At 37.1% G+C, this 23,913-nt stretch overlaps 1 protein-coding gene across 1 annotated transcript in view; it reads left to right on the top strand.

Moving 5' to 3' along the window:
- Positions 1–13,689: 13,689 nt before the first annotated feature.
- The window catches only part of THOC1 (THO complex subunit 1), a 40,333-nt gene continuing 30,109 nt past the window's right edge, over positions 13,690–23,913 (top strand). Inside the window, exons 1-7 of the mRNA XM_019741212.2 lie at positions 13,690–13,846; positions 15,913–15,986; positions 16,081–16,141; positions 17,395–17,461; positions 20,964–21,082; positions 21,528–21,576; positions 21,982–22,077. Of these exons, the coding sequence (XP_019596771.1) occupies positions 13,793–13,846; positions 15,913–15,986; positions 16,081–16,141; positions 17,395–17,461; positions 20,964–21,082; positions 21,528–21,576; positions 21,982–22,077 (520 nt within the window). The 5' untranslated portion in view covers positions 13,690–13,792. The remainder of the gene's footprint in view (positions 13,847–15,912; positions 15,987–16,080; positions 16,142–17,394; positions 17,462–20,963; positions 21,083–21,527; positions 21,577–21,981; positions 22,078–23,913) is intronic.

Genomic DNA, 23,913 nt, shown 5'->3' with positions numbered 1-23,913 from the left:
GCCAAAGGTTGAAGATAAAGAATCTTAAAAGTAGCAAGAGAAAAGAAGTTAGTTACCGACAAGGGAGCTCCCATAAGACTGTCAGCTGATTTCTCAATGGAACCTTTGCAGGCCAGAAGGGATTACCACGAAGTATTCAAAGTGATGAAAAGAAAGGCCCTACAACCAAGATTATTCCATCCTGCAAAACCATCATTTAGAATCGAAGGACAGATAAAGAAAGCGCTTCCCAGACAAGGAAAAGTTAAAGGCATCACCACCAAACCAGTATTATGAGGAATATTAAAGTGACTTCTTTACGGTGGGGAAAAAAATAAAAAATATGAATAATAAAATAGCAATACCTGCATATCTATCAACAATTACTTCCAATGTCAATGAATTGATTGCTGCAATCAAATGATAGGGTGACTGAATGAATAAGAGATCAAGACCCTTACATATGCTGCCAACAAAAGACTTACTTCAGATCAAAAGTGACACAGAGACTGAAAGTAAAGGAATGGAAAAACATGTTTCATAAAAATGGAAACAGAAAAAAAAAAAAAGCTCAGGGAGCCATACTTATACCAGACAAAATAGGCTTTAAAAAAAAAAAGCTATAATAGACACAAAGAAGGACCCAATAATATCACTTATGGGTATTTATCCAAAGAAACCCAAAAAACAGACACATAGATCAATGGAACAGAATAGAGAGCCCAGAAATAAATCCATGCCTATATGGCCATTTAATCTACGACAATGGAAGCAAGAATTTACGGTGGGGTAAAGACAGTCTATTCAATAAATGGTGCTGGGAAACCTGGACACATGCAAAAAAATGAAGCTGGACCACCTCCTTACACCATATACAAAAATAAATTCAAAATGGCTTAAAGACTTAAATGTAAGATCTGAAACCATAAAATTCCTAGAAGCAAATACAGGAAGAAACTTTACAGACATTACCCGGAGTAAGGTTTTTACTGATATATCCCCTCACACAAGGGAAGCAAGAGAAAAAATAAACATGTGGGATTACATCAAACTAAAAAAATTTTCACAGCAAAGGAAACCATCAATAAAACAAAAAGGGATCCTACTGAATGAGAAAAGATATTTGCCAGTGATATATCCAATAAGGGGTTAATATCACAAATTTATTAAAAAACTCACTCAATTCAACTCCAAAAAAATAAACAACCCAATTAAAAACTGCAGAGGACATGAAGAGACATTTTTCTAAAAAGGACATAGAGATGGCAAACAGACATACGAAAAAATGCTCAACCTCACTAACCATCAGAGAAATGCAAATACAAACCACAATGAGATACCACCTCACCCCAGTCAAAATGGCTATCATCAATAAGTCAACAAACAACAAGTGCTGGTGTGGATGTGGAGAAAAGAGAACCCTTGTGCACTGTTGATGGGATTGCAGATTGGTGCAGCCACTATGGAAAACAGTATGGAGGTATCTCAAAAGTCTGAAAATGGAACTACCTTATGATCCAGCAATTCCACTCCTAGGTATCTATCCAGAGAAATCCAAAACTCCAATTCAAAAGAATGTATGCACTCCTATGTTTACTGCAGCACTATACACAATAGCCAAGACATGGAAACAACCAAAATGCCCATCGGTAGACGACTGGATTAAGAAACTGTGGTACATTTATACAATGGAGTATTAGGCAGCCATAAAGAAGAAAGAAATCTTACCATTTGTAACAACATGGATGGACCTAGAGAACATTATGTTAAGTGAAATAAGTCAGACAGAGAAAGACAAATATCATATGATCTCACTTATATGTGGAATCTAAAGAAAAGAGTAAGTGAATGAACTAATCAGAAACAGTCTCAGAGACATAGAGGAAAAAACTGAGGGTTGCTAAATGGGAGGAGGAGATGTGGATAAGGGGGAAGGTGAGGGGATTAGAAAACAGTCAGTAACCACAAGATTGCCACTGGGTTACAAAAGTTAATTTGGGGAATGTAATCAATAATGTTGTAAAGATTTTGTAGGGTATCCGATGGACACTTGTCTCATTAGGGAGACCACCTCACGGAAGATGTAGATGCCTGATCACTGCACTGTACACCTAAAGCTGAAGCTGAACAATAATGAATATCAACTACAAGCATATATATATATATATATATATATATATATATATATATATATATATATATATATATATTTACAAGAAGCGGAGTACAGCATTAGGAATAGAGACAGTGGAAATGTAATGGCTGTGTGCGATGTCAGAGGGATAGTGGATGGGGGGAGGTGGTTGACACAGTGTGAGGGATATAATTGATAAACGTCTAACTATTACTTTGTTTTGTGCACCTAAAACTAATAAAAACTGAAAAAATAAAAATACAATGTAAACAAAAATAAAAGGCTATAATAGACACAAAGAAGGACTCAATAATTTCACTTCTGGGTATTTATCCAAAGAAACCCAAAACACTACTTTGTGGGGACATGTGCATCCATATGTTCATTGCAGTATTGTTTACAATGGTCAATGTAGAGGCAGCCTTGGTGTCCATCAACGGATGAATAAAGAGGAGGATTGACTCAGTCAGCACTGACACCCTCATCTTCACTTTAGTTTACTAATTGGAGGAGACTTCCTTCAACTGTTGAAAAGATGCTCTCTGCTCATGCTTCAAACTCCTCTTGGGCTCTATAGCAACATATTCAAAGACTGCATTTTCCAGCCTTGATTGTCATATGATTGGTGTAAGTAGTGAAAGCATAGACCACTGGGTATGAGTTCTCTATGCTTTCACTTCCCTGGCTGAGGAAATCTGAAAGTTATATTTGAGATGGTGATGACACAGGATGGAAGTAACCTGGAACACCTACCTCATTGTCACTTCAGGACACCTGCCCTGGAGAATCACCTTACCTAAAGAAGATTTTGCATAAGAATGAAACCTTTGTTAAGTCATTGGATTTTAGGATTTATATGTTATCACATCACAACATAGCCTGTAATCAAGGTAACCCATAACCAAATGCTATTTCAGAGGCAATGACCAAGGAAAGGTTACTAAAAGCTACAATAATGTGATAGCATAGTTGGTAATGAGCATTTATACAAATGCTTTGTGGTGGTATAGCTCAACAAAGCCTACATGCTCATTATTTAAACAATTTAAACATTGATTTGCAAAACCGTAACTTGCAGTTTTTAGATAAAATGTGCAATAAACTGAAAAGTTGGTGGGGACTAGAGAAATATGGGGAGCAAAGTGTTGCCTTTTTAAAACTATACGATAAACTGTTCATTATATCTAGTCGATGGGGCTGTGTCCATAGAATTAATAAAGGTAAATTTCTGGTGAGAAAAAATATGAATAAAAAATGATGATAACTACATACCTACTAATAATCATTTTAAATGTAAATGGATTAAATGCTCCAATCAAAAGACATACGGTGGCTGAATGGATAACAAAACAATACCCATACATAAGTTGCCTACAAGAGACCAACTTCATATGAAAGGATATACACAAACTGAAAGTAAAGAGATGGAAAAAGATCTTTCATGGAAATGGAAATGGAAAAATAAAAAAGCTGGGGTAGCAATAATTATATCTGACAAAATAGACTTTAAAACAAAGGCTATGTAACAAGAGACAAAGAATACCTAGAAATACCACTTCTCAGTATTTATCTGAAGAAACCCAAAACTCTAATTCGAAAAGAAATATTCATCCCTATGTTCACCGCAGCATTACTTACAAGAGCCAAGAAATGGAAGCAACCTAAGTGTCCATCGACGGACGAATGGATAAAGAAGTGGTACATGTATACAACAGAATATTACTCAGCTATAAAAAAAAGTGAAATTTTGCCATTTGCGAGAACATGGATGGACCTAGATGGTATTATACTAAGTCAAATAAAGCAGACAGACGAAGGCAAATACCATATAATTTCACTTATATGTGGACTCTAAAAAACAAAAACAAACAAAACAGAAACAAGCTCATAGATACACAGAATATTTTAATGGCTGCCAGAAGGGAGTAACGTTGGGGAAACTGGGTAAAAAGGGAGAAGGGATTAAGATGTGCAAATTGCCAGTTATAAATAGTCACAGGTATTTAAAGTACAGCATAGGGAACAAATTTAATGATATTTTAATAACTATGTATGGTGTCGGATAGGTAGTAGTAGACATATCAGGGTGATCACTTCTAAGTTATATAAATATCTAATCACTATGTTATACAACCGAAACTAATGTCAGTAATTGAAAAATAAATATTTTAAAAATAGAAATATGAAATATTAAGACTTGTTTTATGCCTGAGCTATAGTCTACTTTGGTGAATGATCCTTCTGTACTTGATGAGAAAATTCATTCTCATTTCTTGGATGTAGTGTTTTATAAATAACAATTGTATCAAGTTGGATAACAGTATTGTTCAAATAGCTTATGCTTTATTCATTTGTTTTTTTCTTGTTCTATCAATTTCTGAGAGAGATTTATTAAAGTCTCCAACTATAATTATGGATTTTTCTATTTATCTGTTTATTTCTGCCGATTTCTACTTTATATGAGGTTTTGTTTTCAGATGCACACACATTTAGGATTGTTGTTTTCCGAATGAGATTATCATTTAATTATTATGACAGGAGCTTCTTTATTTCTAGGAAGCTGGAAATATAGTAATACTGTATTTCCAATCATTAGTTTTGCACAAGTATTTTTCCATCCTTTTACTTTAAGCCTATCTGATAAAGTGTATTCTTATAAATAGCATACTCATATGAGTGTTTTTTTAACCTAGAATGACACTATAAAATGGTTATGTGATATTTTGTCTACTTATATTTTTTAATAAACATTTTATTTTGGAATAAATTTAGATTTACAGAAAAGTTACAAAAATACTGAGAGGTCCTGTATACTTCTCATCTAGTTTTCACTAATGTTAATATCTTACATAATCATAATACTTTTATCAAAACTAAAAAGTGAACATTGGTACATTACTATTACATAAACTCCAAACTTTAATTGGATGTCACAGGTTTTTCCATTAATGTCCTTTGTCTATTCCAGAATCCAATTCAGAAAACTATATTTTTGCATTCTTAAAATTCCACCTATTTTGTTATCATCCCACCATCTAATTTTAACTCAATTACTGATAAGGATGGGTTTAAGTCTGTCAGCATGCTATTTGTTTTCTACTTGCCCATCTTATTTTTGTTCCTCTTATCTTGATATCTTTTGGTTAATTATTTTTTTTAATATTCCCTTTTATGTGGAGAATTGCCAGTGCTACTGCATCTTCTTGGCCCTCATTGATGACCTCCCCTGGGTGGACCCCATTAAGCATCCAGGAACCCAACGAAAAACATATTTTAAAATGATGTTGCTCTACTCCTCATACAGAGTTCAACATTCAAACTTCCTGACTACCTCTCCCCACCAAAGACTGGCTTGGGGGGGTGGGGGGGGAGGTAAGGGGTACCTATGGCAACGAGGACATGGCTGGCTGGGTCAGCTCTGGCTATAGCTGAGTTCTCAGACAAGAAACATCACCTGAGCAAGAAACTGCTGAGAAGTCACAGATGTGATACACCCAATAATAAGCTGTGAAGCTGGAAAAAAAAAGAAAGAAAAGAAAAGCTTTTCTAAACTATCAATAACAAATACCCACTTAGACTAAGTAAAAGGCTGAATTATCTTAACTGTTCTTTTTAATAAAAATATTACGTAATCATTTTATATGAGGCGATCAAAGAATATGCTGTCAAAAATGTAGAGAAAAGTATAAAGGGCTATCAAGCAGTTAATAATGTTACTCTGAATTTTATCATGTTTGTAACATCTGTAATGTATAGTCATTTATTTTCTCATTCCAAATATTCATTTTTATATCTAAATTTGTATTTGTAATTTTGTATGTTCTTCTTAAAAGACCACCCCTCCTAAAAACCACCCTTCCCAAATTGTATAAACTTTAAGCTAGATCCACCCCTGCTTTGATGTTTGTTTCTACCATCATAATATTTACCTCAATATATATATGTGTGTATATATACACACATATTTGTTTATGTATTTATTTATACATTATGCCCTCTCTCCACCCAGAGACAGAGATAAAGCAACAGAAAGAGACAGAGAGAGACAGAGAGAGAGAGAGAGAGAGTTTGCAGTTCCCTTTGTTTTCTAATTCTTGTTATATGAACTGTATGTTTATCTTCTTTTCTCTAGTGATCTTGGGAGTGTACATATTACTTTAGATTCTACTAACGTAAATAGGTCCATTTTCATTTTTTAAAGTCTATATACTTGAATCTATCTTTTTTAATTAGCTAAGACCCAACTAAAGAGTTTATTTGCCTCCCCCTTTTATAAGATTAAGAATTCATCACATCTTCCCCTTATATCGGACATCTCTTGGCCCTGCCTCACGTCTTTTGGGCCCACTTTCACTCTAGCCACTGCTATGACAAGCAGGTCCACACAGTTGAGCCTGACAGCACTTCACCTCAGCTGGATCAGACTTTTTTTTTTTTCCTGCCCCAGGGCTTCCCTAATATTATACGATTGCATAGATCCCCTGTGGGAGCCCTCAATGTATGCAGGCAGCCCTTGATGAATGAGGATTGGACGTTAATGGATAAATGCTTCCCCACCCTCCCTTTCTTTGAGGAGGCAATTTTGAGGCATATTATATACAGCTGCTCAAGAGATTTCAGCAAAATTGAGTTCAAGTCAACCCACAGCAGCGACCAATACCGTAACGTACTTTTACAATAGCGGTTTCTCCTGTTTCATTATCCCTGGTTCCACAGCTTCCTTGGATCACTTTTCAAATAATTACCTGAAAACAAGTCTTTGACTCTATTTCTGTGGGTAACTCAAACACTCCTCTCCCTCTCTAAAACTTCCCAAACTTTGTTGACATATTTTGAAGTCTTAGAGTCATCATTACTTCAGAAAAGAAATCCCACCTACCAGATCGCTCATATTCCTATCTCCAACCACTCAAGTCACTCCATCACCTAAGAGGAGACATGCCTGCTACTTCCCCGTGCATCTGGAAAAAGACCACCACTGCTCAGATGTAAAAATCCAACTCCAGACTTCACCTGGCTCATGGGAGGTAATACAGGTGTGCACAACTGCTAGACCACAATCTCCAGCACAGTGGATCATTTGAAGGTCAATCCTCCCCATTCAGAACTTTAGATGGGTAGCCCAGCCTCCCCTTTTTCGCACTGAGTAACGAAAAAGAAACTAAACAGTAACTCACACAATTGTAGATGAAACCTACCTCAGCTCCTTTATTAACTGGGATTCTTTGATGCAAATGCATGAACTCCAACTCCAAACAGCATCACACTACTATAAAAGGGGTTTAATTGTGCACGTAACTTAGATGATAATGCAGCTGTCATCAGACATGAAAAAAGCCCCGAGCTCTAAATAATCTCCAGTTAATCTCTCTTCCCACCATTTTCCCATCTCTCTCCCCCTGTATCTCTCCTCCCCACCTAATGTCTTTCTCTTCCTCGCTCTTCTTTTCCTATAGCCAATCTTTCAGCTTTGTTTCTGTGTGTTGGCCTCATTTTCTCTTTCTGTAGATGGCCTTTCTCCAAGTGATAGGGAAGATGGCAACATTAGCTCAATATTGGCCATAGCCCCTGAGGTAACAGAATTGTACAGGACAACCAATGGATATTATCCTACTGGCTGTTCAGCATCCAAATACCCTTTCCAGTAGGAGAGAAATCCCAAAATAGGGCTCTGCAGCTCACTACGGAAGCACAAAGCGAGGAAGGACTGGCATCACTTTTCCTGTTCTCCGGAAGCTACAGCGCGAGCACAAGACCTGAGTGTAGCCAATCAGATACTCCCAGCCATGACCTTGAATTAGAGGAAAGGGTGCAAACGTCTGAGAGCTGGAAATGACGTAGGATAGCTGGAGCGGCATGGTGTGGTGATGAGAGTGTTCAGTGATATGGTGGCAAGTGTCCAGAGGCCACAGAACACAGGGACAGTCAAACTATTAGAAATGGTGTTAGCAGGGACATCTCGAAACTGAAACTATGTCTTGCTTCCATTGAGCCCAAGCTTTATCTCCAGGCTTCCACTTACCCTCCTAATAACTTACTTCTCAAAACACTAACCAAAGTAGGTTTCGATTGTTAATTTAAAAAAAAAAAAGAAAGAAAGAAAAAGAATTCTGTTAAGTACAGCAGCCATATTTTCCAGCTGCAGAAAAAAATTTCAAACATTTATTGCTGGCCAGACCTGGTCACATGCCCACAATGGTTTTGTCTATTACAAGAATGGGGTGAAAGGGAATGGCATGTGAAGAGTGGGCAATGTGCTGAGCAGCCCCTCCAATAGCTATTAGGACTGAACAATCTTAAGCTTCATTTATAAACACGAATACATAATGAAAAATCACCAGTCTTACGAAGGAGATCAGCTGCTCCAGAGTGGAAGCAAGGTGATCAGTGAAAGCAAATGACTCCTCTCTGAAACAGTTTAGACGAAAAATAGAGAACACTTAAAATCAAACTTGATGTGTTCAGTGAGATTCCAGAAGACTGTAGTGAGCAACAGAAGAGAACGAAACTCCAGACACGTGCAAGGTCCTGAACAATCTGGCCCTGTCCATTTCTCCAGCCCCCGTTGCCACTGCTCTCCATCTTGCTCACTAGGGCCTTCTTTCATTTCTCAAATGTGCTAACCTTCTCCCTAACATAAGCCTCTGCACATGCTGTTCCTTCCACCTGGAATGTTCTTTCTTGCCTTCCCCTGCCAAATCCCACCCTCACAAATATACAACTAATTCCCTTTCCATCCTTTAAGTTTTAACTTAAATATCACTTCCTCAGAGCTGACAGAGGTCTTTCCTGACAACTCCATTTAAATACAGCCTAAGCACTGTCTACCTCAGCTTCTCATTCCTGTGAGTTACTTAAGCACTGTTCACCTCAGGTTCTTCTCCTAAAAACTGGGAATAAAGAGTACCTACCTGATAAGGTTACTAGGAAGATTAAATGAGTTCATACATGGAAAGCGTTTAGAATGCAAGCATACGATAGCACTCAATAGACGTTAGCTATTATTTCCTTCACAGCATTTATCACAGTGAAGTTCTTTTATGTTTTTATTTACTTTTTTTAAAATCTATTCTCACTTCCACAGAATAAAAACTCCATGAGGGTAGTAACTCTGTTTTGTTCAAGTTCCTGGTTCATATATATTTATTGAGAATAAACAAATGAAGAAAATATTCTCTGAAAATGAATAAAATATTGTTGTATCAATACCCTCGGACAGTGTGGTGGCCATGAAAACGCTCCACACAGATGTTCTGCTGTGGGGAGCACGACTGCCTGGTAGCCCCAGCTACTGCCCTCTGGGTCAACCACATTTGCAGAGGCCATGGCTGTTTCCAGTCAAAGACTGAGCATGGTAGAGATATGCAAACTGCACGACTCTTTCAGCAAACATGTTTGACCTGAGGACTCCCCACTGACAAAGTCAACCCTTTCTTGGAGCTGCACTTCACTCAGACTTCCTACCTCACGCGTCCTCCTTCCAGAGGGGTTAGCCTACGCTGTGGTCTGCAAGCTCTCCCAGCCTGCTCCTGCACCCGCCATATAAACCTCCTGCACATCTAGTCCTGTGTTGCTGTCTGCTTCTTGGTAGACCAAAACTAGCACAATCAGGATCTCCACGAGCAACCTGAGAATTTGTGAGCAAATGATTTATTACGGTGCTTTCAGGAGAAACCAGTAAGGGGAAGAGAAAAACAGGGCAAAAAGAACAAGCTAAGCAATGGTACCATTTCAGGCAAAATCTCTGCCTAACCCTGCAGGGAAGCTGGGCTCACCAGGGCAAGAAGTCATCCAGTATTCTATTTCTCACCTTGAATTATGCTCATCTGTGTGGTCCAACCAAACTCACCAAACAGGATTTTACCATGTATGCTAGATAATTATATACACAGTACTTAATGATTTAATAAAATAATACTGTATTATTTAATATATACTCTAATATATAATCCAATATTGTACTTGTGACTGCCAGATAACAGGCACTCAATAAATATGTGATGAATGAATAATACACTAATACAAAATGCTTGAAAGTTGCTCCCACTGTGGCAAAAATACAGCACCCATAGTTTTCATGGGTGCTGTAATTCCTCTTTCTCCACAACAATATTCCCAAAGTGCCATCCCTCTTCTATTATTATTCTTCCCAATTCCATTCCTTTCCCAACAATGATGTCTCATTCTTTTTGCTCATCTTTGCCTCTCAAACATCGGTTCCCTGTCAACATTATTCTTTCAATCCACTCAAATTACAGAGAGAGAGAAAGGGAAAGATGGCTAAGGCCCAGGACCGGAACCAGCAGAAACTGCAATCCAACATCCTAATGTGGTTGACTGGTGAGTGTGGAACCAAAAGTTTCCTTTTGCCAAGACTAGAGGATAAAGACTAGAACAAAAGCAGACTAAGCTGCCCCCTTGGTCCTTTTCTCCTAGATCTCACCCCTTCAATGGTAACTTGAATCCAACTAAGATCACACCAAGGAAAAGAAGAGGAATAAAGAGCTGAATGCTTAGAAATTATCTAAATCACCCAGCCTAGTATTTCCCGTGGAGAGTATTTTCTAACAGAGAGGCAGGTCCATCTTACCTCACTAGCATAAGAGGAAAAACAAGTGCACAATAAATCTAAGTGAAAAGGTAACATGTTACGGGATGTCTGCCCTTTGAGTGTTATTATTACATACTTTTAAAAAACTCATGTGTTATTGATGACAGTATGATCCTCACTCTTAGCCAACTGCAAGGAAATAATTTTTGAAACAATAACTAGGCCCATGGGTTAGTAAAGATTCAAGAGTTAAGACCTGAGAAAAATACAGGCTTTGGGATTAAAGCCAGGCTCAAATCTCAAACAAGCTTCTAGTCATGTGACAGATGAGCCTGTTTCCTCACTGATAAATAACTACGTATAATGTTGTTGTAAGGAGTAGAAGTAATACAAGAAAAGCGTCTGGCTCATAGAAGGTACTCAATAAAACATAAGCATTACTTACAACAGTATAACAGTGTAAAGAGTACAAAATTTGGAATCAAAATCCGGGGTAGTCTCATTTTGCCAATTACTTTTATCAAGAACCCCATCTCTTTGAGTTTGTTTCCTTATGTGTAAAATGGTATAACAGTTGTATTACCCACCTTCATCATCCCAATTTTTTCATCATCCCAATCTGAAATCTGTACCCATTAAATAGGAACACCTCATTATTCTCTGAAGATTGTTACCTTTTTTTCCTACTGTTTCTTTATCTGGTGTTTCAGCACTCAGCAGCAAAGTAGTTCATTTCTCTCCTTCCTCCCAAATATACTGCCAGCTATAACTTGGCAGGAAGTGTAAAAGCCATTTTTAAACATTCTTTGGCCTCAAACATTAATATAATCTGGTTCCAACTTGACTGTTCAGCCTTATTTCTGTTCAGAATCCAATGTTAGAGTAAACAGTTATCTTTCACTATGCTTTCTCCCTTCCACACTTCTGCTAATACCAGTCTCTCCATTGGGAATATCTTTCCTTTTCACCCCTTCCCATTCCTGTCTATTGGAATCCTTCTGGGTCCAGCTCATATTCTATCTTCTCCTTGAAGGCTCCATGATCACCTCATATGGTAGCAATTGCTTTCTCCTTTAATCTCTTACAGCAGTTATCGAAAGTATTTATAATAGAAATTGTATGTACATTGCAATTGTTTGTTTCTTTTATGTCAACCAAACTAAAAGTTCCTCAAAATAGGAATTAGGCTTCACTATTTTGTTCATTTGTTCATATTATCATTCTTTCAACAGATACTGTCCATTGTGTACAATGTACTCAACAAATGTTTGCTGACTTTTTTGCTGAATAAAGAGAATTCTAAGTCACTGGGCTTTGATGGATGAGTCCAGCTCTTCTTATGATTGGAGAGTTTTGTAAAAAATAACTGCATTTCTTTCTTGGGTCTTAGTTGTGGTTCTTGATAGTTAATGATCATCTGTAATATAATAATCCTATTAATCAGCTACCTGTTAAATCAGTTAATACCAGTTTATTTTGCGAATTTTGAGACTTGTTATACAATCAAACCTGAATGATTCTGTTGATTCTAAAAAAGACAACTGTGCTCCAGGTAGCCGTCACTGTTCACAATTCCCACTTACAGGCAACACTATGCAAAGTTATCTCTTTGTTGGCTTCCTACATTCTCTTTGAATGTCAATGAAGGGAACAAGGTAAAGCGCACCTAGCTTTCATCATTAGGGTACACGTGGAAAGGAAGAAGAGTTGGCAGGAAGTTTGTGTTTGGGTCAATGCATAACTTCCTTCCCCACAGCATAATTCCAACTAAGAAAGTTACTTCTACTTGGCTTTTCATCAGCCAAGCCTCTCCAGTGAAAGGAGACAAGGGAGGAAACTGCCAAGGATGCAGGATTTTGCCAGGGGTGCTTCTACCCTGGAGGCAGTGCCACCCATTTTACTATCAGCGCCAAACACTGCATTCCTCCAAGGTCTTTCTCTTTCTGTAGAGACCCATATGTGCCCACCAAGTTAACAATTCCAAGATATAACAATAAGTCTTATATGGCTACATATGCCACACTTGCATTTATTTCATTCATGCTTTCCAACAGCACTGTGACAGACATACCATATTTTGCCGTGTATAATGTGCACTTTTCCCCCCAAACTTGTGAGGTAAAAATAAGGATGTGCAATATATATGGGTAGTACTAATTCCATATCTGTATGTTTTTAAGTCATTTATGCTTATGAGTTGGAAGTATAACTCTAGAAATCAATAACGATATCCATATGCAAAATAATACCCTGGAATACGATAATCAGTTTTGTTGAACTTAAGATGAACTTGTAACGATCAAGAGTTCTTGGCCTTCTGTGATACGTAAATATCGTAAATTTGTTACCGGTACATAAAATTTCTCGTACCTTGTATCTGTTCTTATGTTTTGTAATTATTTGTTACATAAAATTTCTTATACCATAATGTTAAAAATACAAATGCTAAAATTCCTTTATAATACAAAAAGCAAGTACCTAAATGTAAACAAATAACAATTTGAATTAAAAAATTAAAACGAAAGATTTTTTTGCCCTGAAAGTTTGGGCCAAAAACGTGGGTGCACATTATACACAGGAGCACACGGCAAAATACGAAAGTATTGTTTCTATTTCACAGAAGAGTGAACTGCTGCTGCTACAAGGCCCACGAACTACAGAGCTGATACAGAAATCGGGAGCTGAGACTACTCCTTCCTGGCGCATGACCGCGGTCTGCCAACACTTCCCAGCCTGGTGCTTTCCTAGATAACCCTCTTGTCCTGGATTCTCGGGCAGCGGTTACCTTCCCGCGTAGCCCGTTAAGCTACCTAGCGCTTCCCCAAACCCGGAAAACCTCGGCGGTGCGCGTCAGGACCTATTTCCCGCCCTGCAGCGCAGAGCTCACAGGGCGCGGCCCCGCCCAAATGCCGTCACCCCAAAGGTTACCCACGAACCCGGACTAGGCATTGTGTGGTTGACTCTGGCTTCCAACGCCCACCTGACCGCCACAGAAGCTCCCAATTGCCAGTGCCCCTCCCCTTTGCTCACACGCCGCTCCAGCCGCGCACGCAGCCGGTAATCTCTTCGCTCCCGGCTTGACGTCATCGGCCTGCGCCGCAGCGCGGTGGCGGGCACGCGCAGCCAAGATGTCTCCGACACCGCCGCTCTTCAGTTTACCCGAAGCGCGGACGCGGTTTACGGTGAGCAGAAAGCGGGAGGGTGCAAGCCTGACCCGGCGCTTCTCTTTGCCCTCCTCTCTAATTACTGGACTTTTGCTCTGAGGTAAAGCGGGGACAGAGGTGCGTAAGTCGCAGCGTTGGCTCCCGGCCCCTTCGGGGGTTGGGAGGTGGAAAAGACGCTGTACCTGCCTCTTCCGCGCATCCTCTGCGGTCCGCCGCCTCCATTCCGCGTTCTGGTCGCCCGGCAGGAAGGGCTCATCTTCAGACTCTCTCTCGTCCGGTCCAGCTACTCTGCAGCGCTCGCTTAGCCGGGCAGGTGTCTCCAGAACTGGAAGCGAGCGGGGGAAAGACGAGGGCAGAAGTGGTTTTAGCCCAGAGGACTGGCTCCCGCCCCGCCTCCTAATTGCCAGGTGGTTTGTTCCGGCTGCCTATTCACCGTACCTTTAACCCTCAGTGTCTCACTCCTAAGAGATCCTAAGTGGGAAAAGACAAACAGAGCAGCTTGGGAAGGGTTGTCAGATGTCATTTATTCCTACATATTGGAGAAGAGTAGTTTTAGCATTTGAGAAACACCTTACAGAGCGTTTTCATGGTTAAGTCTTAGCATTGTGAAGTAGGCTAGGTTTTATTATCCCCTCCTAGATGAGAGAGAAATGAGACAAACACCCCCGAAAAGTTAAGTGATTTACTAAACTTTTTTATTTCTGACTTCAAAGCCAGTATTCTTTTTTTATGTTGCCCATACAGCCCCCAGCACAAAGAATCCCTGTTCTAAGTTATTTGACTGTCTTTAGCATTTGTGCCAATATTTCAAGTCATGATTCAACGACTCACATATTTAACTGCCTACATAGTTATAGTCATGCCAGAATGAAAATTCTGTGAAAGAAAATTGATTCTTTGTAGTAAATAGTTTTTTGTGTGCAGGTTGTTTTTTTTCCTCATACAGTATTGAGTTTGTTTTTTTAATACCAGATTATATCTAGTTTATGTTATCAGAATGATTTTCTTTCTGTGCATTTTGCTGTAATACTGGTGCTTTGAAATTCTAAGAGTAATTGTTAGGACAATCCAAGATCATATTAATCCTGGAAAGGGCCATTTAATTGGAGATCATCTAGTCTAGTGCTTCTCCAGCTTCAGTGTGTGGTGGATCACCTGGAGATCTTGTTGAATGTAAATTCTGATTCAGTAGGCTTGGAATGGGCTGTGAGATTTTGCATTTCTATCAAGTTCCCAGGTAATTGCACTGCTGCTACTGGTAGTAAGGATCTGCAACAATCTTTTACTTAACTGGTGAGGAAAACAAAGCATTAAGGGGTTTGCCCAGATTGACACAGCCTATTTTTGGCAGAGTCAGGAATGGACATTTCCGTCTAACTCCTGTGAGGTAATAAGATGACTTTTCGAATTGTATGTGAATTTTCACAGAATGAATTGACTTTTCAGTATTTTTGTCTTTCAATTATGACTAAGACAATCGGCAGGTATTTATTCAATGTTTACTATGTGTGAGGGACTATGCTGAGCAAGCTAAGCTACCTAGAGGAGGTCTGACTTGAGATGAGTCCTGAAGAATGGATAAAATTTGCATGAGCAGGTGGGAAGAACAACATGAATGTGTAAATACACTAGAGTGTGCTTGATAGAAAAATATGGAAAAAATGGCTTGACCTTAGTGGAGAGTATGTGTTAGGGGGTAGTGGGAAATAAGGTTGGATAGATTTGAGTGGGATAACCTTCTCAAGGACCTTGAAAGGGAGCTATCAAACTTCAAAACCAAAGTCTGTAAGGAGCCATTTGGAGACGGTTTTTTAAAAAGCAGAATACTCTCATGAATGTGATATTTAAAGAGATGGTAGGAGGGAAAAATTGGAATGAGAAAGTCTAGCTAGGAAATTCTATCCAGGTTTAACGTGATGAGAGTCTATATGTCAGTAAGTGGCATTTGAATAAAAACTACCGATAGAATGACTGATGGATAATTTTTCCCAGTTATAAACATTTTTAGATTTAATGAGTTATATGTTTTTCAGTAATTAATAAGCAAAAATCTTTCCACTTACTTGCTATATTTATTTTTCTAGAAGTCTACCAGAGAGGCCTTGAACAACAAAAATATCAAACCATTGTTGAATACCTTCACCCAGTTACCTGGCAGGTAAGGCATTAGTATCCATGAAACATACTTGCCTGAATCTTTATACTTACCCTGAGCTGTTTAAAAAATGGAGCTTGTCTTTTGTTTTCAATAGTGAAAATGAAAAAAAATGTACCCTTGACCAAGCTTTCAGAGGTGTTCTAGAAGAAGAAATTGTAAGTATGTTTTCCTTTATTGTTAAAGTGTTGCTGGCAAATTAATAAATTGTTATTTTTTTAAATTGCTTTTATTCTTACAATGAGTGTTTAAATATGATTATTTTTTCTAGCATGAGCTTGCTACTTTGCAAAAGCAAAGTGTATCAAAGTATATCGTAGTATAGGAGTTATGTAATAATTAAGGATTTTGACAGCACAGATGCTAAATCATTAGAAGACTTTGTTTTACTAGATGAAGACAACCCTCTCCAAGTGAAGAGTATAAGAATTCTTATACCCTTTCCAAGTTGATGTGAGGTGTTCCTGGGCAAGAACTAGAATTGGAAAATAGGCCCTCTCACTTTATTATATAGCCAATGACACATCCTGTAGTCACACAAAAGATCTAGTCCAGGGACATTCAACATGGAAACTAGGATTCCATGCTATCATTTTCTTATAGTATGCATCCTTCTCATCAGCATTTAAAAAAAATAAATAGAGCCAATCCAACTTCAGTAGAGAAATTTAATCAAACGTGAAAAATCTATTTACCATTGGTCGAGCACCCGAATGAAAGGAGAAGTTTCAACAGTTTATTTTTGGTTAAGTGAAGGTTGGGTCCTGAGAAGCTAGAACTTTTTCTCATGACCATAATAATGTCCCTTTCTTTCAAACAATTCTGCATCAAAACTCATTCTTTCCTCTTCTAGTCACTTACATGTTGTGAGAAATTGGGTAATTACTTTGTTTTACTGAGCCTCACTTTTGTTTGTGAGAACGGAAATACCATTCTTTCAAGGTTGTTGTGTAGAATGAGTTAATGAACACTCAATAAATGCTGGTTTTTATGATGTTATTGAACCTAGGCACTACGTCCCTTCTATTAATACCCTCTCTCAAACATATTGATGCACCAGTACAGTCCATCCCCCTGGTGCTGCCTTTGCCGTCCCACTGATTGAATTATGACCTCAGCACTTCTGTCCTTGATGAGCTTACAGCCTTAATCGTGCTAATGTAGGCATTTTTCTAAGACCATTGTATGTTAAGTGAATCATATGTTAATACTTATGCCATATACTTCTACAGTTAGCGACTCTATTCTTTTGGTTTTTTTTGCATTTTCATCTTAATAGTAATTTTATCTCTGAAAAAATTTTTATCCCATATTTGTGATAATCAGGTTAATGTCAGAGGATGTTTTTATTGTTATCAAATTAGTCTGAACTGTGGCCCCTAAATTAAGTTGTTCTCTCCTCTCTTGGTAGATAAATCATTCACCATGTGAAAATGTTTTAGCTATTATTTCTCTTGCTATTGGGGGAGTAACTGAAGGTAAGTATGGTTTTCTTTTTTTAAAGTAATCTTGGATATGACTATTTTTTATTTAAAACTTATTCTCCCTATACCGCTCCACCTATCTGATTTTGCTCATTTATCAAATTCTGCCTACTTCCTTTACGAAGAAGGTGTCCCAATGAAATTAGCTCACATTTATTTCTCATCTCTAGTATGCAGCACCCATTTTAGCACTTCTTTGTTTTCCAGTTGTTTCATTCATTGTAAATACTTATTGAGCATCTACTATGTGCCTGGTCCTAAGCTAGGACTTGGAGATTCAGTGGTGAATAAAATGTATTTTCTGCCCATAAGGAGCCTAGTGGCTAATGGAGGAAACAGACTTGTAAATGTCTTACTGTGGTTGAAGTGGAAATGAAGTGTGGTTGAAGTGACTCAACTTCAGAGTCTAAAGGAATCAGGGAGAGCTTAGAAAGAAAGCTGTAATATGAGCTGGGATGTGAGGGATGATGAATCTGTCAAATAGAAACAGACGGGAATAGCTATGTCAAGGCCAACCTCAGCATGGCTGAAAAATCGTGTGGAGCAGAGGGGTGAGAGGATGATACAACTGGTGAGGAAAGAAGTAGGAGGGTTAGGTTAGTATCATTTGTAAAGGCCTTTGAATATTTTAAAGAGGAGCAATGGAAGAAAAGTTGGCTTGAGAGACTACTGGCAGCAAAACTAGGTAGGGAACTATTGAAGTGGAGTAGTGGCATTGGGGGATAGTCTCAAGAGATTTTTAAAAAGACATATAGTATAATAAATACACAATGCTTAACACATATGTAGTAAGAGCTCATTAAATATTTGTAGGAAAAAAACTGAAAAAATAGTTTGTTAGGGGGGTGGCCGGTTAGCTCAGTTGGTTAGAGCATGGTGCTGATAACACCAAGGTTGACTGTGAGCTGCGCCTTCCTTTAAAAAAACATAAAGTAAAAAAAGTTCATTTAATTCTTTATCCAATTTGGTGAAAATACTCATTTGATTAATTCAGATAGTTCATGTGAAAAGTGCCTTTTAATCTATAAAGCATTATTTACATATTTATTATTTTGATACTTAGCTCCTACAAAGACTGGAACATAAAAAGTAAAAGTGGTCTTCCAGTGTAGCAGCAAGCTATTTTGTGAACTTAAACATAATTCATAAATTCTGACTTTACATATTAAACTTTTATATAAGATGCTTATTCATTCATTCATTAAGCATACTTAAATGAGTTCTGTGATGGAGCATTCCTTGCCCAGTTTCTGTCAGTTTGCAGTGTCTGCTTAGTTCATTGATTTCCTTGATCTGTTATTCTTGTATACTGGTAATGTTTTTAACACTTAAAATTGTACAGTCAGTATTTAGAACTTTATTTGAGAAAGATGAGGACTTACGAACTTAGTCAAATTGTAAGTGAACACTTACATGCTTATTTATTTTAATTTGGTGGGGAAAATTTCTTCTTGAGATTATATTATTTATGTGACATGTTTTCCAGTTGTCCATAACTATATTTTGTTGAATTCAACTCAACAGATACTTATTGAGTTTCTATTCAGTGTCAGTCACTTTACTGGTTAAAACATACAAAAATGCCTACCCTTAGAAAGCTGAAAGTGTACATAACAGAGATAAAGAGGATATGATAAGTGCTATAATGTATGTACAGTGTGCTTCAGAAGCATAGCTGAGGTGGCCTGCTTAAAGGTATTAGGGGAGTTTTTTAGATGTGCTGTCTACTCTATGCTTTGAAAGATTAAGTAGGAATCTGCCACATGAGAGGAGGAAGACTACTTTGGTGGGAAAAGCATTGTAAACAAAACTGTGGAAGTATGAACATAGCAAGGTGTTTGGGAACTGAGGAGAGGGTGTATGTGGCCGAGGTTAAGCTGAAGCACAGAGGGCCGTGTAGTGGCTGGGACACAGGTTGTGAAAGTTCTGGGGAACTCATGCTATAACCCAGCTCATCAGAATCATCAGTGAATCTATTTTTAAATGAAATTGCCAGGCGCTAACTTAGTTTTACTGAATCAGAATCTTTGGGAGTAGAATCTAGGTAATTTTCTTAAGTTCTATAATTATCAAATGTGAGTTGACTTAGGCCAACTAAATGGAGGGAGTATGTCTTTCATATCTCTCAGAGGTCCAGGGCATATAGTGTCACAGAATCTAAATGTTAAAGGACTTTAGAGGTCATCTAGTCCAGTTTCATCTCTGGCCTATCCTGCTTCCCCTCTGTACTGTCCCTGGCAGGTGATCATACAGCCTCTATACCCATTAATGGAGCTCACGCTTTGATTTCTCTTGTATTGAGTTGAAATCAGCTGCCTTATGCCCCCCACTAGTTCTAGGCAGTGTCCCTCACATCACATTTCAGATGTGATCTTACTAGTGCACTGTAGAGCTGGATATTACTTCTTTTTTCTGAATATGACATATTAATGCAGTGCTTCGGGCTTACAGTGTCCCCTCGATTTTTTTTTTTTTTTTCACATACATGCTTAAGTGGCTACTTTTCCTGCACAGTAAGGTGTTAGTATCACCTTAAACTGGAAGAAAGAAGGAGCGGGGAGATAAAATATTTTTAGCTAGTCTAAATGACTTTTTCTGAGAACCTTTAATTTATTGCTTTAATAAACAATTGAATTTAGAAATAAACATTGATTAAACATTGAATTTAGAAATAAAGAACTTTTTATTGTACTATTTTTTCCCCTGAACCAATACTATTATTTTAAATGTTTAATAATAATTGAAATCAGTATCAAACCTTTTGAAGATAAACTTTTCAAGGCACAAAGGCAATTTAGCAACATTTCAGAACATTTGGAAATGAGAAAAAGGGACAATGCTAGTCATAAATTCCTCTACCTTAAAAAAACTATCATTCATTTTGGTATATGGTATTAGTTTCTCTAGTCTTTTAAAAAATTATTATTTTTATAACAAATATACATACAGTTTTGAATCCTTCCCTTTTCACTTAACATTATTTAATAAGCATTTTCCAAGTTACTATAGTCATTATAACCATCATTTTTAATTGGTTGCATTATATTCTTTTGAATAGCTTAGTGGTGAAGAAAACAGACTGTGGAGCCAGACTGCCTGGGTTCGTATCCCAGCTCTACCACTTACTGGCTCTTTGAACTTGCGCAAGTTATTTAACTTCTCTGTGTCTCAGTTTTCCCATTCTATAAGCTAGAGATAATATTATCTACTTCATAGTGCTATAAGGATTAAATGTGTTAGTATATGTAAAGCACTTAGTGTGCCTGACATATAGTAAATGCTCTAAAAGTGTTATGAAAAATGATTGTCATCATCATTGAGTGCACATACCAAAACTTACTTAAATATGTCCTGTTTGGGGACTTTTAGGTTGCCTCCATTTCTTGTCTGTTAGGATTAACAAAGTACCTTTACGATATTCTTCAGAATGATTTTGCATGGGCTATTTTACTCAATAGTATTTTAAACTTTTAGTTGGCTTGTGCTCCACTTGTAGGTATTTGTACTGCATCTACACCGTTTGTGTTGTTGGGAGATGTTTTGGATTGTCTTCCTTTGGATCAGTGTGACACAATATTCACTTTTGTGGAAAAAAATGTTGCTACTTGGAAATCAGTAAGTGCCTTAGTTTATTTTTCTACTAACATTATCTCTGTTGATTCAGAGTTGAGTATAGATTTTTTTGCTTGTATTTCTAATGTTGCTGATTACCAAACACTTGGTCCTATGAAAGAATTACATAATACTCTATGGGGGGAGCCAAGTAAGAATCATGTATGGTGAAAAACTTGAAGTATAAAATTTGACTTAGTAGTAACAATTTACTTGAAAATGCACACTTTCACATATTTAAAACATCTTCTTAGTATCATGTTTTGTTATTTCACATATCTGAAAATACTTTTATTTCATTGAAAATGTTATCTGCTTGAAAAAAGTGAAAGTGGCATAGTAGATTCTGAGTGCATGTTTGTATTCTTTAATATTTTACTTCTTGCAACTTATTGAAGGATGTGCAACAACTTCTGAACTATAGTAATAATTTCTGTCTTAATTTCAGAATACATTCTATTCTGCTGGGAAAAATTATTTACTACGTATGTGCAATGGTAAGTAATTCAGTGGTAAATGATTGTTTTTGAAATGTAAATGTGGCCAGAAAAACAGGTGGTTGAAATAAACACAAGTACTAAGATTTTCTACATAGATTAGTATCTTCATTTTTAAATAACAGTCTGATTTGTTAAAACTGATCATTTACTTTAAATTAAACTGTTCCTGTTCTGGGAAACTTAATGAAAAACCAAAAAAAAAATTGGTAAAGCTTATCTTGCCTTTGCTAACTTGCTTAATTCCTAATTTTCTAGTGCTTTTTTGTAACATTAGTTTTTACCCCCATTTTAAGAACTGCTTTAGAAAAATACTCTCGACAAACTAGTTAAGAAACTTGGGTATGGTTGTAATAAACATAGAATGATCTCTTCTGTGTAACCTTCATTTCCATATATTGTTAGATCTCCTAAGAAGATTATCGAAATCCCAGAATACAGTCTTCTGTGGACGAATTCAACTCTTTTTGGCCAGGCTTTTCCCTTTATCTGAAAAATCAGGTAAGCTTTTATACATTAAACACATGCTTTGCAGGAAAATCTTTTCCAGTTTTTAATAAATTAGAATCTGTCATGATGACAACAAGAAAATTGTTGGCTATTATGAATAATGCTCCTATGAGTATTTGTTTACAGATTTTTGTGTGGATGTATGTTTTCATTTCTTTTGGGCATATACCTAGAATGGAATTGCTGTGTCATATTAACATTCTTGAGGAACTACCAAACTATCTTCCAAAGAGGCTATACCATTTACAATCCCATCATCAGTGCACATACGTTTTAATTTTTCTACATCCTTACTAACACTTTTGTCGTTTTATTATATAGCCATCCTAGTGGGTATAAAGTGGTATCTTGCTGTGGTTTTGATTTTCATTCTCCTAATGAATGAAGATTGTTAAACATGAGTTTCATGTGCTTACCAGTTATTTGTATGTCTTTTTTAAAGAGATGTCTGTCTGTTCAGATTCTTTGCCCATTTTTAAAATTGGGTTATTTGTCTTTTTATTAATTGGTTACACGAGTTCTTTTTATAGTCTAGATACTAGACCCATACTGAGTATACAATTCACAGATATTCCATTCTCAATAGTATCATTTGCTACACAGAAGTTTTACATTTTGATAAAGTTTTAGATATATTTGTTTTCTTTTGTTGCTTTTGCTCTTGGTGTCATATCTAAGAAACCATTGCCTAACCCAAGGTCACAAAGATTTACTCCTGTGTTTTCTTCTAAGAGTTTTAGCTCTTACATTTAGGTCTGTGATCCATTTTGAGTTCATTGTTGTAGATGGTGTGAGATAGGGATCCAATTTCATTCTTTTGTAAGTGGATACCCAGTTCTCCCAGAACCATATATTGAAAAAAACTATTCTTTCCCCATTGAATTGGCAGCTCACCTTTATGTTTTTATAATATCAAGGTCTTTTGAACCTCAGAACTTGGCACTAAGTGTTCCTGCTGTAATCCTTTTGTGAGTTATTGTCACTTTACTGACTCTTGCTGTCACTCAATCTCAGTTTAAATTTTATTTCCTCACAGGGGCTGTCCTTGAACATCTAATTTAAACCTGCCACTGCAGTCACACATCATCACCACCTGATTACAAATCTCTTCTTAGCATTTAACACCACCTGGCATTTTCAGTGTGTTTATGTTGCTCACCTCTGTATTCCCTGTGCCTAGAATAGTGCCAGACACCTGGTCACCAATTAAATATGTAATGAATGCTCTATCTCTATGAAGTGAAGTATGCCTCCTCATAAATACTGATCTGCGATTTCTTTTTCTGGAATTTACAGAAGACATAAGAACAAGGTTTCAATTCCCAGCCAGTCTTTTGTCCTTCCTGGTTATCTCTAGCCTCCACTCTCATCGTTTTGTAAAAAACAATTTCAATCTTTTTTAATGTACTGCATTTCTAAATTGACAAGACAGAGAAACCACTTTTTTCTTTCTCTTATTAACTAGTTGAAAGACTAACAATACATTGGTAAAGGTAACTATATATATATGTGTGTGTGTGTGTGTATATATATATATATACATGTATATACACACACACATATATATGTAAATAAAGTATACTTTATTTTTTTTTAATGATAAGAGTAACACAACCTTATTTCAGAAAATTGGAAAGTAAAGGAAAAAAACTATTCATAGTCAATCCTACCACCCTAATGTAAATTAGGCTGGCATTTTGGGATATTTTCTTATAGTACTTTTTTTTTCCTTTTTCACATTTGTACATGCTTGAAATTCACTTAGGGTATATCCCAAGACCTTCACAAAGCTATTTTCACATGTAGCTCACCCATTAAATGTAGTAA

Source organism: Rhinolophus sinicus, linkage group LG09 (genome assembly GCF_036562045.2).
Source record: "Rhinolophus sinicus isolate RSC01 linkage group LG09, ASM3656204v1, whole genome shotgun sequence".
Taxonomy (NCBI): domain Eukaryota; kingdom Metazoa; phylum Chordata; class Mammalia; order Chiroptera; family Rhinolophidae; genus Rhinolophus; species Rhinolophus sinicus.
Note: the sequence above shows the minus strand (reverse complement) of the source record. Positions and strands in the feature narration are given on the sequence as shown.